We start from the raw sequence: 20,549 nt of genomic DNA, 5'->3' as shown, positions 1-20,549 counted from the left end.
ATATCTGATAATACTCTCATCACGCTCGTGATATTATCAATAAATATATGCAGGGGTGCACACCTTATTATAAAACCCTCATTAGAGAGCTCTCACTCACAGCTTCCCCATCACGTCTGATGATGGTATGTATTTTACACTTTACAATTGTATTATGCTATGAACATGCTGAACTTGGAAATGAAGAAACTATTTCTTTCTGTAGACTAAGGTCTATTATTCTGTAAAAAATGCAATATAAATTTAGATATGGATATATGTACTTTTAAGACTGCTTTGTGTACTATACTGCCAAAATTAAATTAAAGTAAAATTGAAGTGTATTGTTTAGATTTACAATTAACTTCAAACTCCTGTAGGATTCCTACAGGGCACACTGCAATATTGTTATGTTTTGTTGTAGTGGTGGTATTGATGGTAGTAAAATATAAATCGGCAAGTAAATCTAAAAACGTGGTCCAAAAGATTAATTAAACCTATCTGGCTTATTGTAAACTGTAAATTCTTACCAATCTATCTTTTGTAGATGAAACCAGTCTTATTTTACATACAATATGTTGCAGACAAAATTTATTTTGCATTAAAATATATACATAAAGGTGTCTTTATTGAAACATTTGGAATCAAAACTCCTAAAACTGCATGAAAATAGCTACAATGTGAAAACCTTCTGAGAGTGACAGTAAAACATTTTTTCTTCCTTTGGGGTGTTTTAGGCTCTTTCATATAATAGGATTGGCTTTGGTTTGTGTGACCATTTTCAGACAAAAAAGACAGAAATAGAACCTACCCACTTCCTTTCAATGTTTAAAAGATGTTAAAACATTGTTTTGGATTAAGTTATTTTAGCAGAAGTCCATAAGTACACTGCAGAGACTATAAAACATGCTCCATAGTTACAGGTGTCTTTTTTTTTACTCTTTCAGGCTTCTCTCCATGTGTTTGTTTGTCTGCTGGGACTGTTTGTCCTATGTCACTCTGCATGCTTCTTCCAGGAACTGGTGATCAAAGATCCGGAATCCCCTCCAAAAGGTGAGGTGAAAGGATTCCAATTAAAAGCAAGACAAGAAAACCGGAGATATGATGTGGAGTGAAAACTTTTCTCTGCTGTTGAAGTTGGAGAAATTAGCATTTAGTCCTTCTTTATGTGTCTGAGCGTTCCAGTTAAACACATCATCCAGCTGCTCTATGTTTACCAGCAACACCTGCCAGCCTACTCAAAACAAACAAACAAAAAACTAAAACACCCTATGCACAGATCAATGCACACTCACACACAGTCACCACCACATAAGAGGCTCCTCTGAACTGTGGTTTTATTTCCTTACATGTAGGGTGTGTGGATCAGGATGGAAAGCAGCATGATTTTGGCTCTGACTGGGTGAGCGACTGCATGGACTGCTCTTGTACGACGGAGGGCATAAGCTGCTGTAGCAAGTAAGATTTTAATGCTTTGATTTATGACATTCCATATTTTATTTTTAATCAATCCTCTCTAAGGGGCTGTACAAAGGTTAGTGGGGTAAAGAGGGGTGCTGAACCTTATATTTCACTCTTTAAAAAAGCTTTTCCCTTACCATCATTCATATTTTCTTTGGACCTTCAACTCAAAGAAAGGACACTGAAACACCCAACCGCCACTATCTTAAAATAATATTTATATGTATGAGATCAGATGTCCATCAGATGATGGACATGATCAGATCAGATCATAACACCTGATACACATGAGTAGGTGTGTTTTGAAACAGCAGCTAGACAGTCAGAGTGGGCTGTTTCCTGCAGATGGCTGAGCCAAAGATCATACAGTAAAATATCCAAACACAAGTTTATTACTCTGGGGAAATGGTTAAATGCTTATGCGTGATAAAAGGACACAGCTGTGTGTGGCACATTAGGAGTGGATTATATTACAGCATAACTTGTATAGACGTGTTGAGACATGTATATATAGTGATTCTGCTTGCTGTATCCAGGGAGCATCAAGCTAATGGAAAAATGACCAAACTGACATATTGGTCCTATTAGCTAGTTGATCATGTTGGGGCAAATAAAGCTCTGATAGGATTCTGCGTATATATATAGTCCCAAATACTTTTTGTACAGTCCCTACTTAGTGCAAAACCATTTTATGAAGACCATTTGATTTCTCTTTTCACCTTAGGTAACCTTCTTTCTTTTTGTCTCTCAGCATTCCCAGTGAAAGCACAGTAGACATTCCTGAGGAGTGTGAGTTGGTTGTAAACAAGGAGGCCTGCTCTGCCAAGGTGGTGCTGAAGTCTGACAAGACAAAAGGGTGTAGCCCCATCTGAACACACTACAAAGTCTAAACTCGGACAATTGAAGTTCAAACTGGGGATTTATGTTCCACATTTTATCAACTAGTTGATAGTGTGTACATGTAGTAATCTACCAATAAACAACAGTCAGCATTTGTCTTACTTGTCATGTTTTAAATGTCACGGGTAATGAAGTTAAAACCTAAAACCTGCTCAAATTATATTTCCTCTTGCCAGCACTTGAAGCAAGTGTGATTTTCAGGATGTAATTGAATGAAACCACCACTGTGTGACAGCAGAGCTCAGTGTTGAGAGGGTCCCCGGCACCATACCAGCCCAATAATAGGGGTGCTTCCCTCGCCACTGTCTCTGACAGAAACGCTCTGGTTTTTGTGATGTTCAGCTGCTACTCCTACTCTCATCTCTGTGGATTCACACCTGTTCAAAGCGTTGTTTTCTCTGTCATCTTGACATCACAGAGACACTCCACACAGCCACCACGTGAGTGCTTTATTTGTACACACAGTAATGATCCTTGCTAAGGAAAGTCAATGTCTTTCTTATTTAACCAGTTATAAAATGTATCCTGGTGTTATTTCTCCGCTGTCAGTTTAGTGTCCTCAGATATGCAGGTGAACTGTATGTCTCTGCCTTTGCAAATGTTTTTGAATGATGCGGTCAAACAATAGCAGCATGGAGGCAGTATTTCTGAGAATGTGCATCCAATTTCAGCAGGAAAACTGAAGAAAAAAACAGAAAAACCTTTGTACCTGATTTGCATGAATGTTTCATATAGTGTGTAGAAATGTGAAGCAAAACCAATCTCATGCCAGTATTTGTAGTGATGATGTCTTGGGAGGTATTACCCACCAACTTTGACACCCCCCAGAAAAGAAAATAGTTTATGAATAGTACTACTGACTGAAAATGTGCTTCATGGAAATCACTGTTTTGGTGCTTTCTTTTGTTTTATATGCAAAATGGATTCATAATGATGGATTTCAGTAAGTGGCAATACTCACTGGTGGCCTGGTGTAAAGCTGCAATAATAAATGTGGGGGTTTTTTTTGTTTTTTTTTATGAAATAAGCAAAAAGCAACATTATTAATATGGTAAGCATTCTTAAGACACACATTTTATATGCATATAAATGAAACAGTGACTGCACAGATGGGAATTTAGAGGTTGGGCTTCTCTCTTCTATTCTTTGTTTATGTGTCAATCACACATGTGCAAGTTATCTCCTTGTAATTTTCATTTCCACACATTTATTTACTGTATAACTGTCTAATTCATGACAATATATAAGCACTTGAAATCATGCTACGGACCTTTAGATTCTAGTTGAACTGATGACGTTTCCAAACATTAAAAAAAATTACAAGGAAACTGCATTCAAAAATACCATCTTAATATGGCAGGACAGAACAACGAATATGTGCAATTGAAGAATTAAAGAAAATGTGCAACAAATCTAAAGCTACCACAGAAAAATTTTGAAGAAACATTGATGACAGTGAAGAAAAGGTGAATAAATGTCCAACTGCTCCCAGAAAAATACAAAAGGCAGAATCAAGGTGAATTTGGTCCAAGAAGAAGGACATTATTCTTTTTTTTTCTGTCAGACAACAGTGTTTTGTCAGAGATGGAGGACACTTCACTGAGGCAGAAAACAAGAATATGACGGACGGAGCGGCGCCAAGTCACGGCGTTCCTTATCTTGCAGAGATTTTGCTCTGGAGGGGGATGATCACACTCACTACTGGCAGAATGTGATTCCTAGTGTCCCCTCATTGTAACATGACAGTCTCAAATTTGCCTATTAATGGGACATTTTCTTCCCCTGCTGGTGTTTATGGCTCCCTCGCTTTGTCACAGCTGTTTGTTACATCTGGTTTCTGGTGACATTACAGTTGTCTTTCCTCCCTGAAAAAAGGATGATCAATGCTGTGCCACCCTGCCTGCAGCTCACTCAACACACTGACAGAGTAGGTTAGTAATGATGCAGTGTGAAGTGACTGATAGCGAAGTGTGTGTGCCATTAATGGAAAATGACAGGCTCTTTTTCTTTGCAACGCTGGTTTTCACAGCACATGGCAGAGGTTTCAGGGGAGAGAGCTAGAATCCATTTTTAGGATTCTGACAATGTCATGCCCTTTCACTTTGACGTACTACATCATTTATTGTGTACTTGAAAAAACAGAAGTTTTTGTTCAATATGCATAGTAATTTTAATGTCATTAAGCTATTATGCTCAGTCTTGAAACCTGACTGGAGGATTCATTTGTGGGAGGAGTACTGACAAATCTGAGATCTTAAGATGGGCAAAGAAGAAGAGAAACAGTCTTGTGTTAACAGTGTTAAGACAAGAACAGAAATTACTGTGTAAAACTGCAGTACTGCTCTGTACAACATGATGAAAGCAAAACATTCCCTTGGGGGGATGGGCAGCAGGGAAGGGAAATATACATCAAAATGAAGTTTAAGATAAAACACCAAATACCCTCATTTTAAATTAAACCACAAAATACAGCAGCCATGCCATGTTTCAAAATAAACTACTGTATTTTTGTATTTCAAAAATACTTTTCCAAGGTACCATGAAATCACTTCGCAAATCCTCTAACTGTTGGCCTATTTGATCTATCACTTCACTAGTACACTAGTGACCAATGTTTGAGAGATTTTCTCTTCCTAATGAGTCATGCGATAAATCTGACCTACACCGATCAGCCATAACATTTTGACCGCTGACAGGTGAAGTGAATAACACTGATTATCTTGTTATCGTGGCACCTGTCAGTGGGTGGGATATATTAGGCAGCAAGTGAACATTTTGTCCTCATAGTTGTTGTGTTAGAAGCAGGAAAAATGAGCAAGCACATTTAAGAGTACAAACCAGACCATTCAGGGTGCCCATGCTGACCCCTGTCCACTGCCGAAAGCAGCTACATGGATGTAACTTTGACCCTTTAATGGAAACTATTGGCAGTGGCCTCTTTCAGCAGGATAATGCCACAAAGCAAAAATGGTTCAGGAGTGGTTTGAGGAACACAAGAACAATTTCAAGTGTTGACTTGGCCTTCGAAATTTCCCAGATCTCAATCCAGTCGTGCATCTACGAGATGTGCTGATCAAACAAGTCCAATCCATTAAGGTCCCACCTTGCAACTTCAAGGACTTAAAGGATCTGCTGTAAACGTCTTGGTGCCAGAAATCACAACACACTTTCAGAGGTCTAGTGGAGTCCATGCCTCAATGGGTCAGGGCCGTTTTTGCTGCAAAAGGGAGATTTACAAAATATTAAGCAGGTGGTTGTAATGTTATGACTGACCCTATCAAATACAAATGACAAAGTCCTATTTTGGTTTTGAAATGCGTATTTTAAATACATGTATCATAAATACTGCCCTACCTTATTGTGAAGTGTGATGTTCTTATGATAACATAAGTAAACATGACTTTAAATCCCTGTTAGTGGCTCTTTGAGGCTGTACCTAGTTCAGCTAATATCAGCATGGCAAGATGGCCACAATGGCAAAGCTAATCTGCTGATGCTCAGCATATTAGTTTAGCATGTTAACATGATGAGATTTGCTAATTAGCACAAAGTACAGCTGAGTAGAACTGAGGCTGTCATTAGTAGACATTTCACTAAAAGCTACAAATGCGCTGGAGGAAAAGTCAAGAGATTTCTAAAGTCAGAAGGATTCATCCTCTGGGCACCTTGATGTCTTGAATGCAAAATTTCTTAGCAATCCATTGAACTGTTGTTGAGATATTTCAGCCTGAACCAAAGTGGTGGACTGACCGACTCACAGACAAGCTGACATTGCCATCCACAGAGCCACTAGCATGGCTAAAAATAGAGCATAAGGGCATGTTTTAATTACAATGCTTTCTCGAACCTGATCTCACAGTGACTTAAATAGAAAAAGGTCCTCACACATAGCACCTCTCCAAGGCTTTATTCCTTCTCAGCCACAGGACCCACTGCCTGTCTTTCTCAGTGTCACTTCTACATGAACAGATCCTCTGACCTATAAGACCAACTGCTTTGCACATGATTAATGATAATAATTTCTGTCTCCCTCTGTGCTTCCTCTCTCTTTATCTCTCAGATGCCTTTTTTCAGAGGGCTGGGATGGACAGTTTGATCCTGGGGGCTGGTAACACTGAAGTCCTGGTGAGATGTCCTTGAGCGGCAACACGAGCCAGTTTTCTCCATCAACGACAGCTCTGCCCCTGCCCTTCAACAGCTCCACGGCTCCACGTTCCCTACCGTGGGAGAAGGGAAGAACCAGTCAAGAGTCTGTGCAGGAGTGGTTGGAGAATAAGACCCAGCTCCTCTCAGACCTCGCTGTCCTCGGGCATGAGTCGTGCCCTATGTCAGCCGTCCTCACAGCGTGTCTAGTAGTTTGGTACAGCATTACCATGGTGCTGGGGCTGGTGGGGAACACCAGCCTCATCTGCATCATCGCCCGTCGTAGAGAAAAAGTCAATGTCACCAGCATTTTCATCTGCAATCTGTCATTTTCTGACATTCTGGTGTGTTTCTTCTGCCTCCCCTTCACTGTCATATACACGCTAATGGACCACTGGGTGTTTGGGTCATTGTTATGCCGGCTAGTGCCGTTCATCCAATGTGTGTGTGTGACCGTGTCTGCACTGTCGCTGGTGTTCATCGCTTTAGAAAGACATCAGCTCATCATTAACCCCTCTGGGTGGAAACCAAGCATTCCTCAGGCTTACATTGTGCTTGTTCTCATTTGGATTCTGGCCTGCTTCACCTCCTCACCTTTCTTGGCCTTTCAGCTCCTCACAAATGAGCCCTATACCAATACCATCCTTCCCCAGTCTCCTCTCCATCACCAAGCCTCTTCTCAGGCTTATCTCAATGCATCTCCATCTCAACCAGTTTCCTACATGTATAAAAACTCATCTGGGCTTCCAAATTCATACCGCACCCTCTTTTCTTATTTCCCCACCTCCCCGCATATGGAGGCCTGTCTGGAGCGCTGGCCATCCCAGCAACACAGGCTCGCTTACACCACATGGCTCCTGCTGTTCCAGTACTGCGGTCCACTATTGTTGGTCCTGCTCTGTTATGTTAGAGTTTTTCTGCGCCTTCGTCACCGCAAAGACATGCTGGACCGCTCCAGGACACCAGAGAGCCAGCGAATGACCCACAGCCGCCGAATCAACATCATGCTGGTCGCCCTCATAACAGCCTTTGCTCTTTGCTGGCTGCCGCTCACCATCTTCAACGTGGTGTCAGACTGGAACCAGGAGGCTCTGCCTGTCTGCCACCACAACCTGCTGTTCTCACTCTGCCACCTGCTGGCCATGTCCTCCACCTGCATCAACCCCATCATCTACGGTTTCCTCAACTCCAACTTTCGGCAGGAAGTGAGAGAAGTGCTCCTGCACTGCCGCTGCAGCCCACTAGAAGAAGAGTGTGAGCATTTCCCCATGTCCACTGTGCACATGGAAGTGTCCCGCACCTCTGTGCCTCTCAACTGCAGGAGCAACTCTGTCTGACTTTGTTGTCACAATGTAAAGCATACCCCCGTAGTATGAAGTAGTCACATAAACTGTACAGTTGTAGTACTAACTTCTGCTTTTGTTTTTTCTACCTTTAATTGACAGTGGTTTAAAGTGCAACATTTTGTCAGTGGTTTGAAGTGAAGTGTGCAGTACAATATTGGTTTGTCTTATTCTGAAGTAGCTCCAAATTACACAGTGTGTTGATGTAAAAAAAAAAGTTTCAAAAGATTGTTTTAAACTAAACTATTGCTGTGTCCCAGAAGCATCACATTAATAGTATACAGTACGTACCATTCATTACAATATACTGCGTATTTGCAGTAAGTATACAAGAAATCAGCATATTTTACCATTTTATACCAACAGGAAATTATCCAATGTGTGCCCTGTTAGACATGAACTAGACTGCCAATTAAATTTGTTATAAATTAAACAGCCTGAATATTTTACACAAAGTATACTGTATGTTGGCACCATACTCATGATGCAAGCACAATACCTGGACCTTCCAGTTCAGTCATCACTAATATTATCATTTACACCTGTGCTTTTCCTACTGTAACTGTCAGAATGTCTTCACTGAAAAAGGCCTGTTGTTTGATAAATAAACATATGTGACTATACTGTGGCTCTGCCAGACTTCAGACCTCAACCCATCTGAGCACATTATCTATATATAGGCTCCACCATGATTATCAAAACACCAAATGAGGGAATATCTTTTGGAATTAAGGTGTTAATTTCCTCCAGTAGAGCTTCAGAGACTTGTAGAAAGGAGCACTGATGCTGTTCTCAAGGCTTGTGGTGGACCAACAAACTGCTAAGAGACTTTCCTGTAGGTTGGTTTTTCATTTAATCTGTCATCTGTATGTTGTACTGAAAAGTGACACAGATGCATTTTGTGATAAACTTGACACATGTCAAATAATTTATTTTCTGAATGTAGTGCTGCTGTTGTATTTCTTACATTTTTGCATTACTTCTTTTGTATTTATGGCATTTGTGCTGTGAAATTGCAATGTGTGAAGAAAAACAGAAAGTTGTATTTTCTTTTGTGATCAATGTGACTTAGATAACAGTTTATAACATTGTTAACTTATAAATTAAATATAGTAATAACATCAAATGTGTTTATGCGTGGCTTTTAATGGATGTTAAAATGTCTCTTAAAATGTGTTAGTCTACCAGTTTGGTACAGGGAATGGTGGTAATGGAGATGCACTAAGTTCTCAAATATGTACCATGACCTGTATATGATATGTGTATAATAATCTAAATGCTTGCTTATGACTGTGCATGTATGTGCAGACTGTAGGCCAGTGTAGTCATGGTTTAATAATCAAAGTTGTGGCTACCATATGCTGTATGTTTTATTAGAGAAACCAGATTTTTTAACTATACCTCAAATGCCTTATTCTCGTATAACACTATAAGATACAACCTTTTCTCATTTTACATTTACATTTTATCCAAAGCGACTTACAATTGCTATACATGTCAGAGGTCGCATGCCTCTGGAGCAACTAGGGGTCTTGCTCAGGGACACAATGGTCTCCACCGAACCCAGGTGACACCAAAGGCAAGCATCTTATCTATGCGCCATCACCACCCCATTGTCACCATATCTATGCGCCATTTTCTCTTTGCTGCATGGCAAAAAACACAACATAATAAGTTAGAATGACTGAATACTTTATTTTAAAGACTGGATAAAGTTTGTAGCTATCCAACCTGTAAAGACCAAATGCATATTTAATGTTGTCTGACTCGTCTGAGGCTGTGTTTGCAAAGACAATGAGAGGTATAAAAAAAACTTTAAAAGTTTAAGTACACTTCGTAGGGTCCTTCGCAGGGACACTACCACGTTCCCTTGACCATCGCTTCTGGGTTCCAAGTGACGTTTGTTCCCTATCAGCCAATGATGGCCCTTCGTCCCAGAATGCATTGCATCACAAACTGCACGCGCGAACGTATGTACACAGTAGTCAGGTATTGTTAAAGACTGTGCAGTTTAAACCTCACTGGCGCATAAAGTAAGTGCAATTACTAAAAAGTACTGGTTGATATCTGCATCCATGCCTTTGTATTGCTAATAGTAAAAAAATGTATAGTGCGTGTGTCAGCATATTACGGAAGTATTAACCCAAATTAGCCACACCATCGTCACAAAGTTAGTTAGCTCGCTAATGTAGCTGCAAGGCGTAACGTTAGCGTGAACTAACGGTAAAATAGCATCGACATAAGCAGTATTATCTAGGTAATAACGTTAGAAATGTATTGGTTTAAGTTGAAGTCACTGTATTTTGACCAAAATGTGTTCCTTAAGTGTGACACAGTAACTACCGTTAAATATCTATTATGAAGGTTACCCATAACTTATGTTTAATACTTTCCGGTATTCACAGTTAATGTAGCTAGCTTGGTTAGTTAGCTAACGTTTATACTACAGAAGTATTAATCAGGCTTTAACGTTACTCTTTGCGTTACTGTCACTGGATTTACAATAGACCACGGTACAGAAGTAACAAATGTGTTTTGAAATGCAGGTAGAAGTCATTAGGTATATCGTATGGACCCCCACAGAGAGAAAAACAAGCTTCCTTATTGCCAGGTTTTTATAGAGACTAGACTGTGACTGTGTAGACTGTGGTATTACTGGTTGAAACATGTAGCTTGATATGAGATGATAAATCAGTAAGTAATTGGTTGATTGACAGCAATGATCATCATCATTTATCCTTCTGAAGCAAAAGCTCAGCTTCTCAAAGGTCACGAGTTGCTTGTTTTTCTCCATCTCATATCTTCATTATAAACTCAACAAAAAGAAATGTCCCTTTTTCAGGACACTTTGTTTTCAATGATAATTCTGTAAACATCCAAATAACTTTACAGAATTTTATTGTAAAGGCTGGTTCGATGAACCAAAAACAATCAAAGAACATGCACCTGTGGAACAGTTGTTAAGACACTAACAGCATACAGACGTAGCCAATTAAGGTCACAACTATAAAAACTTAGAACACTAAAAAGACCTCTTAACTGACTCTGAAATACGCCAAAAGAAGGATGCCCAGGGTCCCTGCTCATCTGCATGAACGTGCCTTAGACATGCTGTAAGGAGACATGAAGACTGCAAATGTGGCCAGGGTAGGGCTGGACGATAAGACAATAACAATATTATCGCAATATAACTTTTTTCAATAATAATATAACAAATGTTCAATAAATATTCAATAAATGTTTGATTTTATTCTCATGAATTATATACACAAATTAGGACTTAATTTTTTATTAAGATATTAGATTTATTTGTTGAGGTAAAAGGACTGAAAAAGCTTTTACTTAATTTTACTCATGCATGTTTGTTGACAAAGCTTTTATCATAATTGTTTTGAATATTCTACCTCAGATTTGTGAAGTGATCCACTGTTTGGAATCAAGTGTTGACCATAAAGAAAAGTTTAAACCACAAATAACCATCTGGTTTCTTCAACTTTCACTCAGGAGCAAAAATCAGCCTTTAAACTCGAAAGAAATAACGATTTGGTACTTATGGTGATAATTAGCAATATCAAAAGATATGAAACTTTTTGTAGTGATAACATTTTTAGCTATATCGTCCAGCCCTAGGCAAGGGAAATAAATTGCAATGTCCGTACTGTGAGACGCCTAAGACAGCTCTACAGGCAGCTGATCATCCTCGCAGTGGCAGATGATGTGTAACAACACTTGCACATGATTGGTAAATCAGAAAATCACTGCGGGACAGGGACAGGATGGCAACAACAACTGCCAGAGTTACACCAGGAGCACACAATCCCTCCATCAGTGCTCTGACTGTCTGCAATAGGCTGAAAGAGGCTGGACTGAGGGCTTGTAGGCCTGTTGTAAGGCAGGTCCATAACAGACATCATTGGCAACTTATGGGCACAAACCCACCTTTGCTTGACCAGACAGGACTGGCAAAATGTGCTTTTGACTGACTCGGTTTTGACTCCCCAGGGGTTATGGTTGGACTAATGCTGTGATTTACAAGGAGGATTTACATGTGGTACCCTTGAGGGCTAGGGCCATTGGTGGAAGAGTGGGATAAGATCTCACAGCAAGAGCTGGTTGATGAGGAGTAGACTCACTGCAGTACTTCATACAGCTGGAGGCCACACCAGACACTGACTGTTACTTTTGTCACAGAAATATAGTACTATATTAAGACATGACTTTGGGCAGTGGTAAACTGTGGGTACTGTCATTACTTTCTACACTTGTAAGACAAACTAATTACTCATTTGATCAAAGAGAAAATAATCCTGAGTTGCAGCCCTGAGCCCATATTTCAGTTTTTTTGCGAATTGTTACCCCTGATTGGTGTAGTCGGGGGTTACAGTGAGTAAAATTCCTGTGGATTGTGAAAAGCTGATCTCAGATCTTTTTGTAGGTGAATCTTGGACCTAAAGAGGCCAGTAATGGCCACAAGCAACAGTTCAGTTCTCAAAGGTATTGTATCATCTTAGTTTTACTGCAGTTAATCTAGGCTGAACTTTATGGCTTATGTTTTAAGTTTACCACAGTGTTCAATCTCTTCTGCAGATGTTGTTGCCTATGTTGATGTGTGGTCATCAGACAAAACAGCAAACTATTCAAAACCATTTGTTCAGCAGCTGCAGGAAATGGGAGCTCAGGTGAGACCAAATGGCACTTAAACATCTATACATATATAATATATACCATTTAATGTATTTACAGACAGTAGATATGTGCTCTCTGAGGAAGCCTATGGCTGAAACACATCAGCAATAATGTTCTGTTATAATGTAAAGCTCTGCAGGTATTGTTTGCATGACCGTGTGCCACTGTTGTTCTCTCTTTGAACTGATTTGTATTTTTGGGGGCCTCCACTTGGAATGCACACTTGCCAGATTTTTTGGAGTAGAAATGTATACTTTGCATAACATAAATGCTTTTTCTTTTGCAGATATCAAAAACATTCAATAAACAAGTCACACATGTTGTCTTCAACAATGGTCATCCAGCTACATGGAGGAAAGCTAAGAAAAGTGATGTGAGGCTCGTGTCTGTTCTCTGGGTAGGCAGGTAAGAATAACGCTAAGAGTTGTGTATTTTTTTAATCTTCAACCATTCTATGATATTTTTGATTAAATTGTTATAAAGTTTTTACAAGATATTGCCAATTATTACTGGAATCTCTTCATGATGTCCAGATGTTACGATGACGGTGTGCGTGTGGATGAGGAGATGTATCCAGCCTTAAATGATGAGAGCAATCCTGTGTTGAAGAACAAGAAAGTGAGTAGAATAAGAGTTCAAGCAGTCACTGTAAATCAGTGTTGGACCACATTTTGTCAAGCCGTACATTGTGCTGATTTAGGGTCGTGACTATGGTCTATTCTACATCTGATCAGCATCTATAAACAAGGTGTCAAATGGTCCCATTTTAACACATCTCATATTCAAAAACAAGGCCTTGAAATTATGATTCCAGCATAAACATTATGTGGCACTAAAAGCAGAAGTTTTGATGCAAGAGCCAAATCTTACCTCTATTCTATTCAACTGCTGTGATTAATTCAGTGCACTTGTGCTGATTTTTCTTATATGTCCTACACTGCCTTTTAATCGAAGTGATTTAGACCTTGAAAGTATTAAAACCTGCTGTGGTTTATTGTGTCACGTAGCATCGTTGCATGCAGCCAAAAGATTCTCCAGAGAGGACGCCTGAAAATGACAGACGCATGAGGAAAAAATTAGACAAAATGATGAAAGGCCTAGCTCCAAAACAACCTCTGGGTAAGAGATTATTGCAACTTTGAAAACGTTTAAAACCAAAGCATGTAGTTTGTCATATCACAGTTATTTTTTTTAATCACAGTTACAGATGTGTCGCCCATCATCATTGATGAAGAGAATGGAATAGTTTATAGTCCTGCATTGAAAAGATCAGATTATATGGCACAGCGTTTGAAAGACATGAAAGAGAAACGGGAAAACCTCTCACCAACAGGTATGTGCAGGCTGATAAAATGACACAGTCTTATATGTATTTCAATAATTTTGAAACACCTTAAATTCACATATTTATTACTGCCTTTCAGCCTCACAAATGGTTGAATCCTGCTCACCTGTTGGGATAAGGCCTTCTCTTGGGAGCACACCGAGTGTCTTCAAATTATTGTGTAAGAAACTTTTGTCTACTTGTTACTTATCATCAGAAAATTGTAGTGTATTTTTTTCCCAACCCCCAAGATCAGTTTCTAAATTTCTATTGAAGGGGACTTAATGATACCATGATAAATTTGTATTGCAGTAGTTAATATTATATAAGGATGTCTAAAGCATGGTTGAAGTGGCTTCATGAATATTTAAAATATACATTACACTGTTTCCAGTAAACTCTGTCTTTTAGTTGCCTATATTCTGTTCAAATATATATTATTTTTCTTCTGTAGCTCATGTTTTAAAGCTACAGTAAGTAACCATCAGAAACAGAGCAACACTGGCACTCTTTTGGAGTCATGTACTGAATGTGCAGTAATCATTCTTGTTTCGCCCTCATTTGCTCTGACAGCTCCTAAGAAAAACAGTACAGTATATTACATTCATTTGGCAGGTGTTTTTGTCCAAAGCAACTGCTTCAAACAAACCACATAGGAGCAAGAGCTAGATATCAACCAAAATTAGTAGTGTATGCCTTTTAAACAAAAAACTAAAAGCATAGAGCTGCTACTGCTGTGATGTTTTCAGAGAATGACAGTTCGTCATCTGGGCTCACTCCCAGGTTCCTTGCCATCCAAGTCGGCACTTGTCCAGGTTCAGTTGTAGGTGGTGCCTTGACATCCACTCTAAAATGTCAGCAGCAATGCGTGGCTCCACCTCAGTGTCAGATGGGGGAATAGCAAGAATAGCTGCATGTCATTTTGAGTCCTGTCTCTTAAAATTGTTATATGATCATCTAGTGCTATTGCACATCAAGCTAAACACAACAGGGAAAAAAAAAACAAAGTGGCTAAAAGATGCATAAAACCCTTGATTATTATTGTTCTTTTCTTAATACAGACGACCAATCAGATGATGATTCCAGTGCTTCTGCTGCTGAACCTGGTTACTCACCTGATAAGGAAGAAGGGAGAACAGAAGTTGATGTTACTGACCATGACTGTCTTGAACAACGCCACAGAAAAGGCTCTAGCAAGCCCTGGCTGTCACCATGCCGTGATATGCCAAAACGGATGATTTCAAGTCCTTTGAAATGTCCTGACTTCAAGGATGAAGATGACAAAGATGGGAAATGCCAAAAAAAGCCAAGAAGATCCTCAGTAAGAAAAAAACCAGCAGAGAAACACAAATCTGTAGATTTATTAGAAAGGCCCTGCCAGGATAACAGTTATGACAACAGCAAGAGCTTTCACAAAGAAAAAAAGCCACCACATGTAGAAACATCCAGGCCATCACCTAACAAATCTGAAAAAGGAAAGCGAAAATTTAAGTCAGCTAAGTTGTTTACAGAGACTAAGACCCATTCTCTCCCTGACACTGTGAGCTCCTCTAGTTGCCTCTCGTCACCAGCCACTTTAGGTGATGTTGTAGTTGAATTGTCAAAAGAAACTGCTACTTCATTACAGAAAATACCCAAACGAGCCAGAAAGTCACTTTCTGCTTTGGTACAACCTTTCACTCCATCCTGTGACTCTAAGAGTGTTGCCTCTTGTTCCACTGATGGAGATGATGATGTGTTTGAGGACTATTTTTCCCCAGCTAACCACCACCAGAGATCAAAAAGACCAGTTTTTCCTAATCTACCTGTGGAGAGAGACATTCAGATTCCTTTTGAGTTGGGCTCTGTCCCACAGAAGAGAAAACAAAGAAGAAGTGAACGCATTGGATCTGAAACTATCAGTAAAAAAAAAGAGGAAACTGGATGAAAGTCAGACAAAAAAAAATAGCAATCAGGAGTCTGATGCAAGCAGTGAGCTCCAAAGTCACCCACAACAGGATGTTAAAGAATCTCTGTCTACAGTGGAGAATGCCAATGTAGTGGCTAAAATGCAAAGACAAAGCACATTGCCCTTTAGAAGCATCAGTAAAACTATAAGTGATGCAGTGAAACAAAGAAGAGCATCTACATCAGTACGACCAACAATGTTTACAGAGGCTAACACAGTGTCGGAGCTGCAGAAAAACTCTGATGTCAGCGTCAATTCTCATACCTTGGAAAGTGAGTAGTAAGGCTGCCACAGTTTAAAAGTGTATATTAATAGCAATGAACCCCAAAATCAGATTTCATCATTATGAACTGAACAAAAAATATTAATGGTGTTTGACCTTTCACATTTGTGGAGGTTTGTAACTATGTCTGTGTTACCTGGGTGATATATGTGGTTTCAAAAGGTGTGCAACATAATTATTCTGTCTGTGAATACTCTTGGATTAGTGTCATATTTTAAAGAAAGGAATAAAGAAATAACTAATTAATAAATAAACAAGACCTTTTTTATATGAATATTTGTGTAATTTTTGTATACATGTGTGTCTTAAAGGTCTAATTTGTCATTTACATCATAAATTTAAGGTATACAGACAAACAATTGCATGTATACAATCCAAAGACATGCATGTTAGGTGAATTGGAAGCTTGTAGGTGTGCATTTCTTTGCCAATGTGTGGAGACCTGGCCAGGGTGCACCTTGCATCTCGCCCTATGTATGCTGAAATGATAAAAACATTTACTATGTTTACTGATGGTATTCCCTGACATATAAAGCATACATAAGTATATTTATAAAATTTTATTGGAAAGGCTTGAACAATATATGACACCTGAGAATATTTGGGTCTGCATCTTATTAAACATTATTCCTTAAAATAATTACTAATTTATTTGATTTTTAATTAATTGAGGCGAGTAGTCTGTTGCTTATGTGGTAGTAGTGAGGTGGGGAGTGGTTTAAAAATATTGCACTTTACAGTTTGTCACAGTTGTCAACCAGGTGTAAATGGAACAGAGTAGAGATGAACATGATTGCACGCAAATCAAAAAAACAACAGAGCCTGCTTGAGTGGCATCCGCCCACACTGTTTTCATTTGTTTTCTTGTTTTCAAATGTAGGTAGAGGAAATGAATGTACAGATGCAGCTGGTTTAATAGAGATCCCCCCTGAAGGCGAAGAAAATCCAAATGAGCAAGTCAGTTTGAGTCTACAGAAAATGGTCAACAAAACAAAGGTAAGAATGCAGTGCGATTGTTTTTAATGTTGAACTGAAGTGTGACGTAATATAATGTGTCGATTATAATGATTGAAAATTGTACAGGGACTGAAAAAACAGGATGTTACGAGTATTAAGTCACCAGTGGGAAGCTTACTGATTCATTAACGATACTGCTGTGACATGGGATTGCACATTTTTAATTACAGATGCTTTGATACCAGCTGAATTGTATGCAGCTGATTATCTTTAGTTCCAACCAGTCAGAATTTTGAAAAATGCATTGTTTATCTTCTTTAATCACAGATATACAGAAAAGTGAACACAAAAATCGATAAATATTGAGTTGGATGCATATTTTTTCTGTTCATCACACTTAAATGTACTTAAGCTTATACTTTATTAATCTTCCAAAACTATTGCATCTGCACAATGTGACAAAATCCTGAGACATTCTGTAATAAACTAAACATCAGTACTGTGTTTTTAAGTATTCCCTCCTTAATGTCATACACTTCCATAGCTGTAGGCGTTTGACGCATCTAGCCAAGAGGTTCTCTCTGGTCCTGAGAGCTTCCTGTGTTTTTGCCTCTGTGATGGTAGCGTACAACTTCCTTGCTTGTGAAATGCACCTGGGCTCTGTTTTCGTTAGGCTGGTAACCTCAACAGGCTGTAGCTGAAACAAGCCAAACATGACGTCATCTCCCCCAGGGATCTGTTATGGGTTGACTTTATTGTTGCCATTGTAGCAAATGTTTTGGTTGTTCTCTTGGTTCAGTTGTTGCTTTGACCGTGTTCTCAAAACACGTAAACATGTTATGAACTACTGTATGGTATTTTTTAGTCAGTGTTTATGTAAGGTGCTCTTCAGTTATTTGTATTTCAGTTATAAATGTTATTAGCTGCTATTGGTAATTGGCTCTTGCAGCTTCAGAGACCCAGGATCCTCATCTCTCTTCGATTTTCTGAATAGCGTCAGTCAGCGTGCGCAGAGTAGCAGCCATCGAGGAGACCTATTCAAACAGTGAAGAATTTCCTTCATTTGTGCTCAGAGCACTTGTGCTCAGAGGCCGCACTGCAGTTCACACCAGCTCTTTGTCAGAGGCTCATTATGTGCTACTCATTCTTCAATGCCTGTTTTCTTGTGCTGCCGCCAGAACATAAGATAAGCCAAAGTCCCCCTTGAAGAATCTTAAGAATAGCTGCCCATGTTTTGAGTTGTTTGACTTGGTTTGAAAGACCTCAAAATGAGTGTCTTTCTTGTCACCTTTCGGCAGTCTTTCAGTGTTAGCAGAAGATAGCCCTGTTGTGGATCATTTACAAACTGGAAGATCAAAACATTTTCCTATTAAGATAACTTGTCAGGATGACCAAAGAGTAGCAGTCGTGTAGCGGTGGTAAGCAGCTCAATGACCTCCCAGCTGGATTATCGGGGATAATGTGATGTTTGACCGGTGTGGGCGGGGCTGGTGGACTGTTTTGGCACCACTGTGTTCAGCAGGCCTTAACCCCTGACTTCCAGCTGGAGGACCAGATATCAGTGTGTGGCAGGAAAGGGCCTGGTGGTCCTGTTTGTGACTGCTGCTCAGGTGTTTGTGTTGATGATAGCTTGCTCTACTGGGACCAGAGTATGAGGCTGGATGGGTCACAGTCGTCAGGTTACAAATTTACAGTTCCGTTTCAGTGGCTCTCAATATGTTTTTCACTACTCATGGCCTTGGTGTTTGATTTCCTTTTTGGTCTCTGTGCAACCGACAGGGTTATTAAAAGTGCACGACCTGTCTGGCTGTTGAATAATGATCCTTTTACCTGTTCAGTGCTGTATTATTCACCAGACCAGCTCACACTTCTTCCACCCAAAAGAAACATAACATGCATTTAATTTCCTAGTTTCTTGGAGACATTTTTTTTAAATTTATAGAGACTGTATTATCTTGGCTGCTTCAAAGTGTAGATGTGTTCACAGATTGCACTTCTATTTTCTGTGTTTTGTTCCTACAAACACAAGCCAAGAAACAAATTAAGCTAAATCTGTGCTCTATAGCTGCTCCACTTAATTGTTTGCCAAATGTGTGGATATTGTTATACAATACAATGTGAGGTTCCTTGACACTGTTTATATATACAACTACCCAAAAGTAAAATAGGCACACAGATTATTTAAGCAAACATAAACTTGGTTTAGAAAAATATTTTGACATTTTGTGTGTTTATCTTTGTTTCAGGCTATGAGAACATTGGTCATGACAAGCATGCCCACTGAGTAAGCACCTCAAACATTTAAACTGTCTTAAGATAAATTTCATTTGGCAAGTTGAGAGAAAGAAAAAGATGTCTTGTTTAATCGTTTGTGTTGGATGCTTTCTACTCTATCCACCTCCTGTAGGAAACAACAAACGGTGGTTCAGGTGGTGAAAGCACTGGGTGGTTTTTCAATCGTTGACCGAGTTTGTGAGAGCACCACTCATGTGGTGTCTGGAGGTCAACGGCGGACTCTGAATATTCTGTTGGGCATCGCTCGTGGCTGCTGGATCCTCTCTTTTGAATGGGTATGTAGTTTCTATATTACATGCTATTATTTTAAGTGATAATGATCTGTTATATTTATCTTATATTTCTATTTTCCTGAGTAGATTCTCTGGTGTTTGGAGCAAAGGCAGTGGATTCCAGAGGAGCCGTATGAGCTTTCAGACCAATTTCCTGCAGCACAGGTGAGTACCAGTACTAGTCTAGTAGTACTAGTAAATGTGTCCACGACACAAATACTACTTGCATTGAACATCACTTTAAACCTCACTATGTTTTCCATTCATGCAAACAGTCAGATATGTTGATATTAATGGTCCTATCATTTGTAAGAGTTGCGTTATCATAACGTGGCCCTCATTAATATTGGACAACATTGAATTAACAAATATTAAGTTAGGTAATCTATGCCTTGCCTATACATTACATTCTGAATGTGACAAAACAAATGTAGAAGCCTGAAAATTAAAAATCACTTGCACTTAAGTAAGAGATGCACATTATGTACTTCTTTTATAGACAATAGAAATGTTTGTCATATTTTGCACTCAAGTACATTTTTATCAAAAATAATCGTTTTACTTTGCATTCAGACAAAAGAAATTCCCTCAGTTTTATAAAAAAAAAATTCCCCCTGTATTTAAATAATTTTCTCTATATAAGTCAGCTTTGCAACGCCCCTTTTGACACACAACAAATAAAGCTCGTAAAACTAAAGTCGAGGGAGTTGGACGGAAACCTGCTGATTTGTATTGCCAGTCATCAATTTTCAGTCCGCTGCTTTTTCCTGAAGCATCCTGTGTGAAATGTGAATTTTGCTTCTTCCTGAACTCGTCATTCGTGAATTACTGTCCTCGCTCCTGCCACTGCGAGGGAAGACATGGGGTCTTGATGCAGACAATTGTCAACACATTTCCTCTTGAAATTACATGATGACTTTTGTTGTGACAGACAAAGTATTTTTTAGTTCCCCACGGC

General features: G+C 39.2%; 3 protein-coding genes across 3 annotated transcripts in view; all 3 read left to right on the top strand.

Annotated features, from left to right (window-relative positions):
- The first annotated feature begins 19 nt into the window (after positions 1 to 19).
- Positions 20 to 2,435, top strand: LOC119917170 (beta-microseminoprotein). The gene is made up of 4 exons (XM_038737316.1): positions 20 to 125; positions 927 to 1,032; positions 1,335 to 1,437; positions 2,192 to 2,435. The coding sequence occupies exons 1-4, from the start codon at positions 48 to 50 to the stop codon at positions 2,310 to 2,312; spliced, it is 408 nt and encodes a 135-aa protein (XP_038593244.1). The 5' UTR covers positions 20 to 47; the 3' UTR covers positions 2,313 to 2,435.
- Positions 2,436 to 2,582: 147 nt separating this feature from the next.
- LOC119917167 (neuropeptide Y receptor type 4-2-like) lies at positions 2,583 to 8,952 on the top strand. Its single transcript, XM_038737311.1, has 2 exons — positions 2,583 to 2,780; positions 6,401 to 8,952. The coding sequence occupies exon 2, from the start codon at positions 6,471 to 6,473 to the stop codon at positions 7,818 to 7,820; it is 1,350 nt and encodes a 449-aa protein (XP_038593239.1). The 5' UTR covers positions 2,583 to 2,780; positions 6,401 to 6,470; the 3' UTR covers positions 7,821 to 8,952.
- Positions 8,953 to 9,778: 826 nt separating this feature from the next.
- Positions 9,779 to 20,549, top strand: part of mcph1 (microcephalin 1) — a 29,669-nt gene continuing 18,898 nt past the window's right edge. Inside the window, 14 exon segments of the mRNA XM_038737444.1 lie at positions 9,779 to 9,859; positions 12,262 to 12,320; positions 12,414 to 12,505; positions 12,799 to 12,917; positions 13,046 to 13,130; positions 13,520 to 13,631; positions 13,714 to 13,845; positions 13,937 to 14,017; positions 14,898 to 15,739; positions 15,741 to 16,056; positions 16,948 to 17,063; positions 19,271 to 19,308; positions 19,432 to 19,594; positions 19,679 to 19,756. Coding sequence (XP_038593372.1) covers positions 12,290 to 12,320; positions 12,414 to 12,505; positions 12,799 to 12,917; positions 13,046 to 13,130; positions 13,520 to 13,631; positions 13,714 to 13,845; positions 13,937 to 14,017; positions 14,898 to 15,739; positions 15,741 to 16,056; positions 16,948 to 17,063; positions 19,271 to 19,308; positions 19,432 to 19,594; positions 19,679 to 19,756 — 2,205 coding nt within the window. The 5' untranslated portion in view covers positions 9,779 to 9,859; positions 12,262 to 12,289.

This window comes from Micropterus salmoides, unplaced genomic scaffold (genome assembly GCF_014851395.1).
Source record: "Micropterus salmoides isolate LMB-PRFRI ecotype aquatic unplaced genomic scaffold, ASM1485139v1 Ms_hic_scaffold_22, whole genome shotgun sequence".
In the NCBI taxonomy this organism is placed as follows: domain Eukaryota; kingdom Metazoa; phylum Chordata; class Actinopteri; order Centrarchiformes; family Centrarchidae; genus Micropterus; species Micropterus salmoides.
Note: the sequence above shows the minus strand (reverse complement) of the source record. Positions and strands in the feature narration are given on the sequence as shown.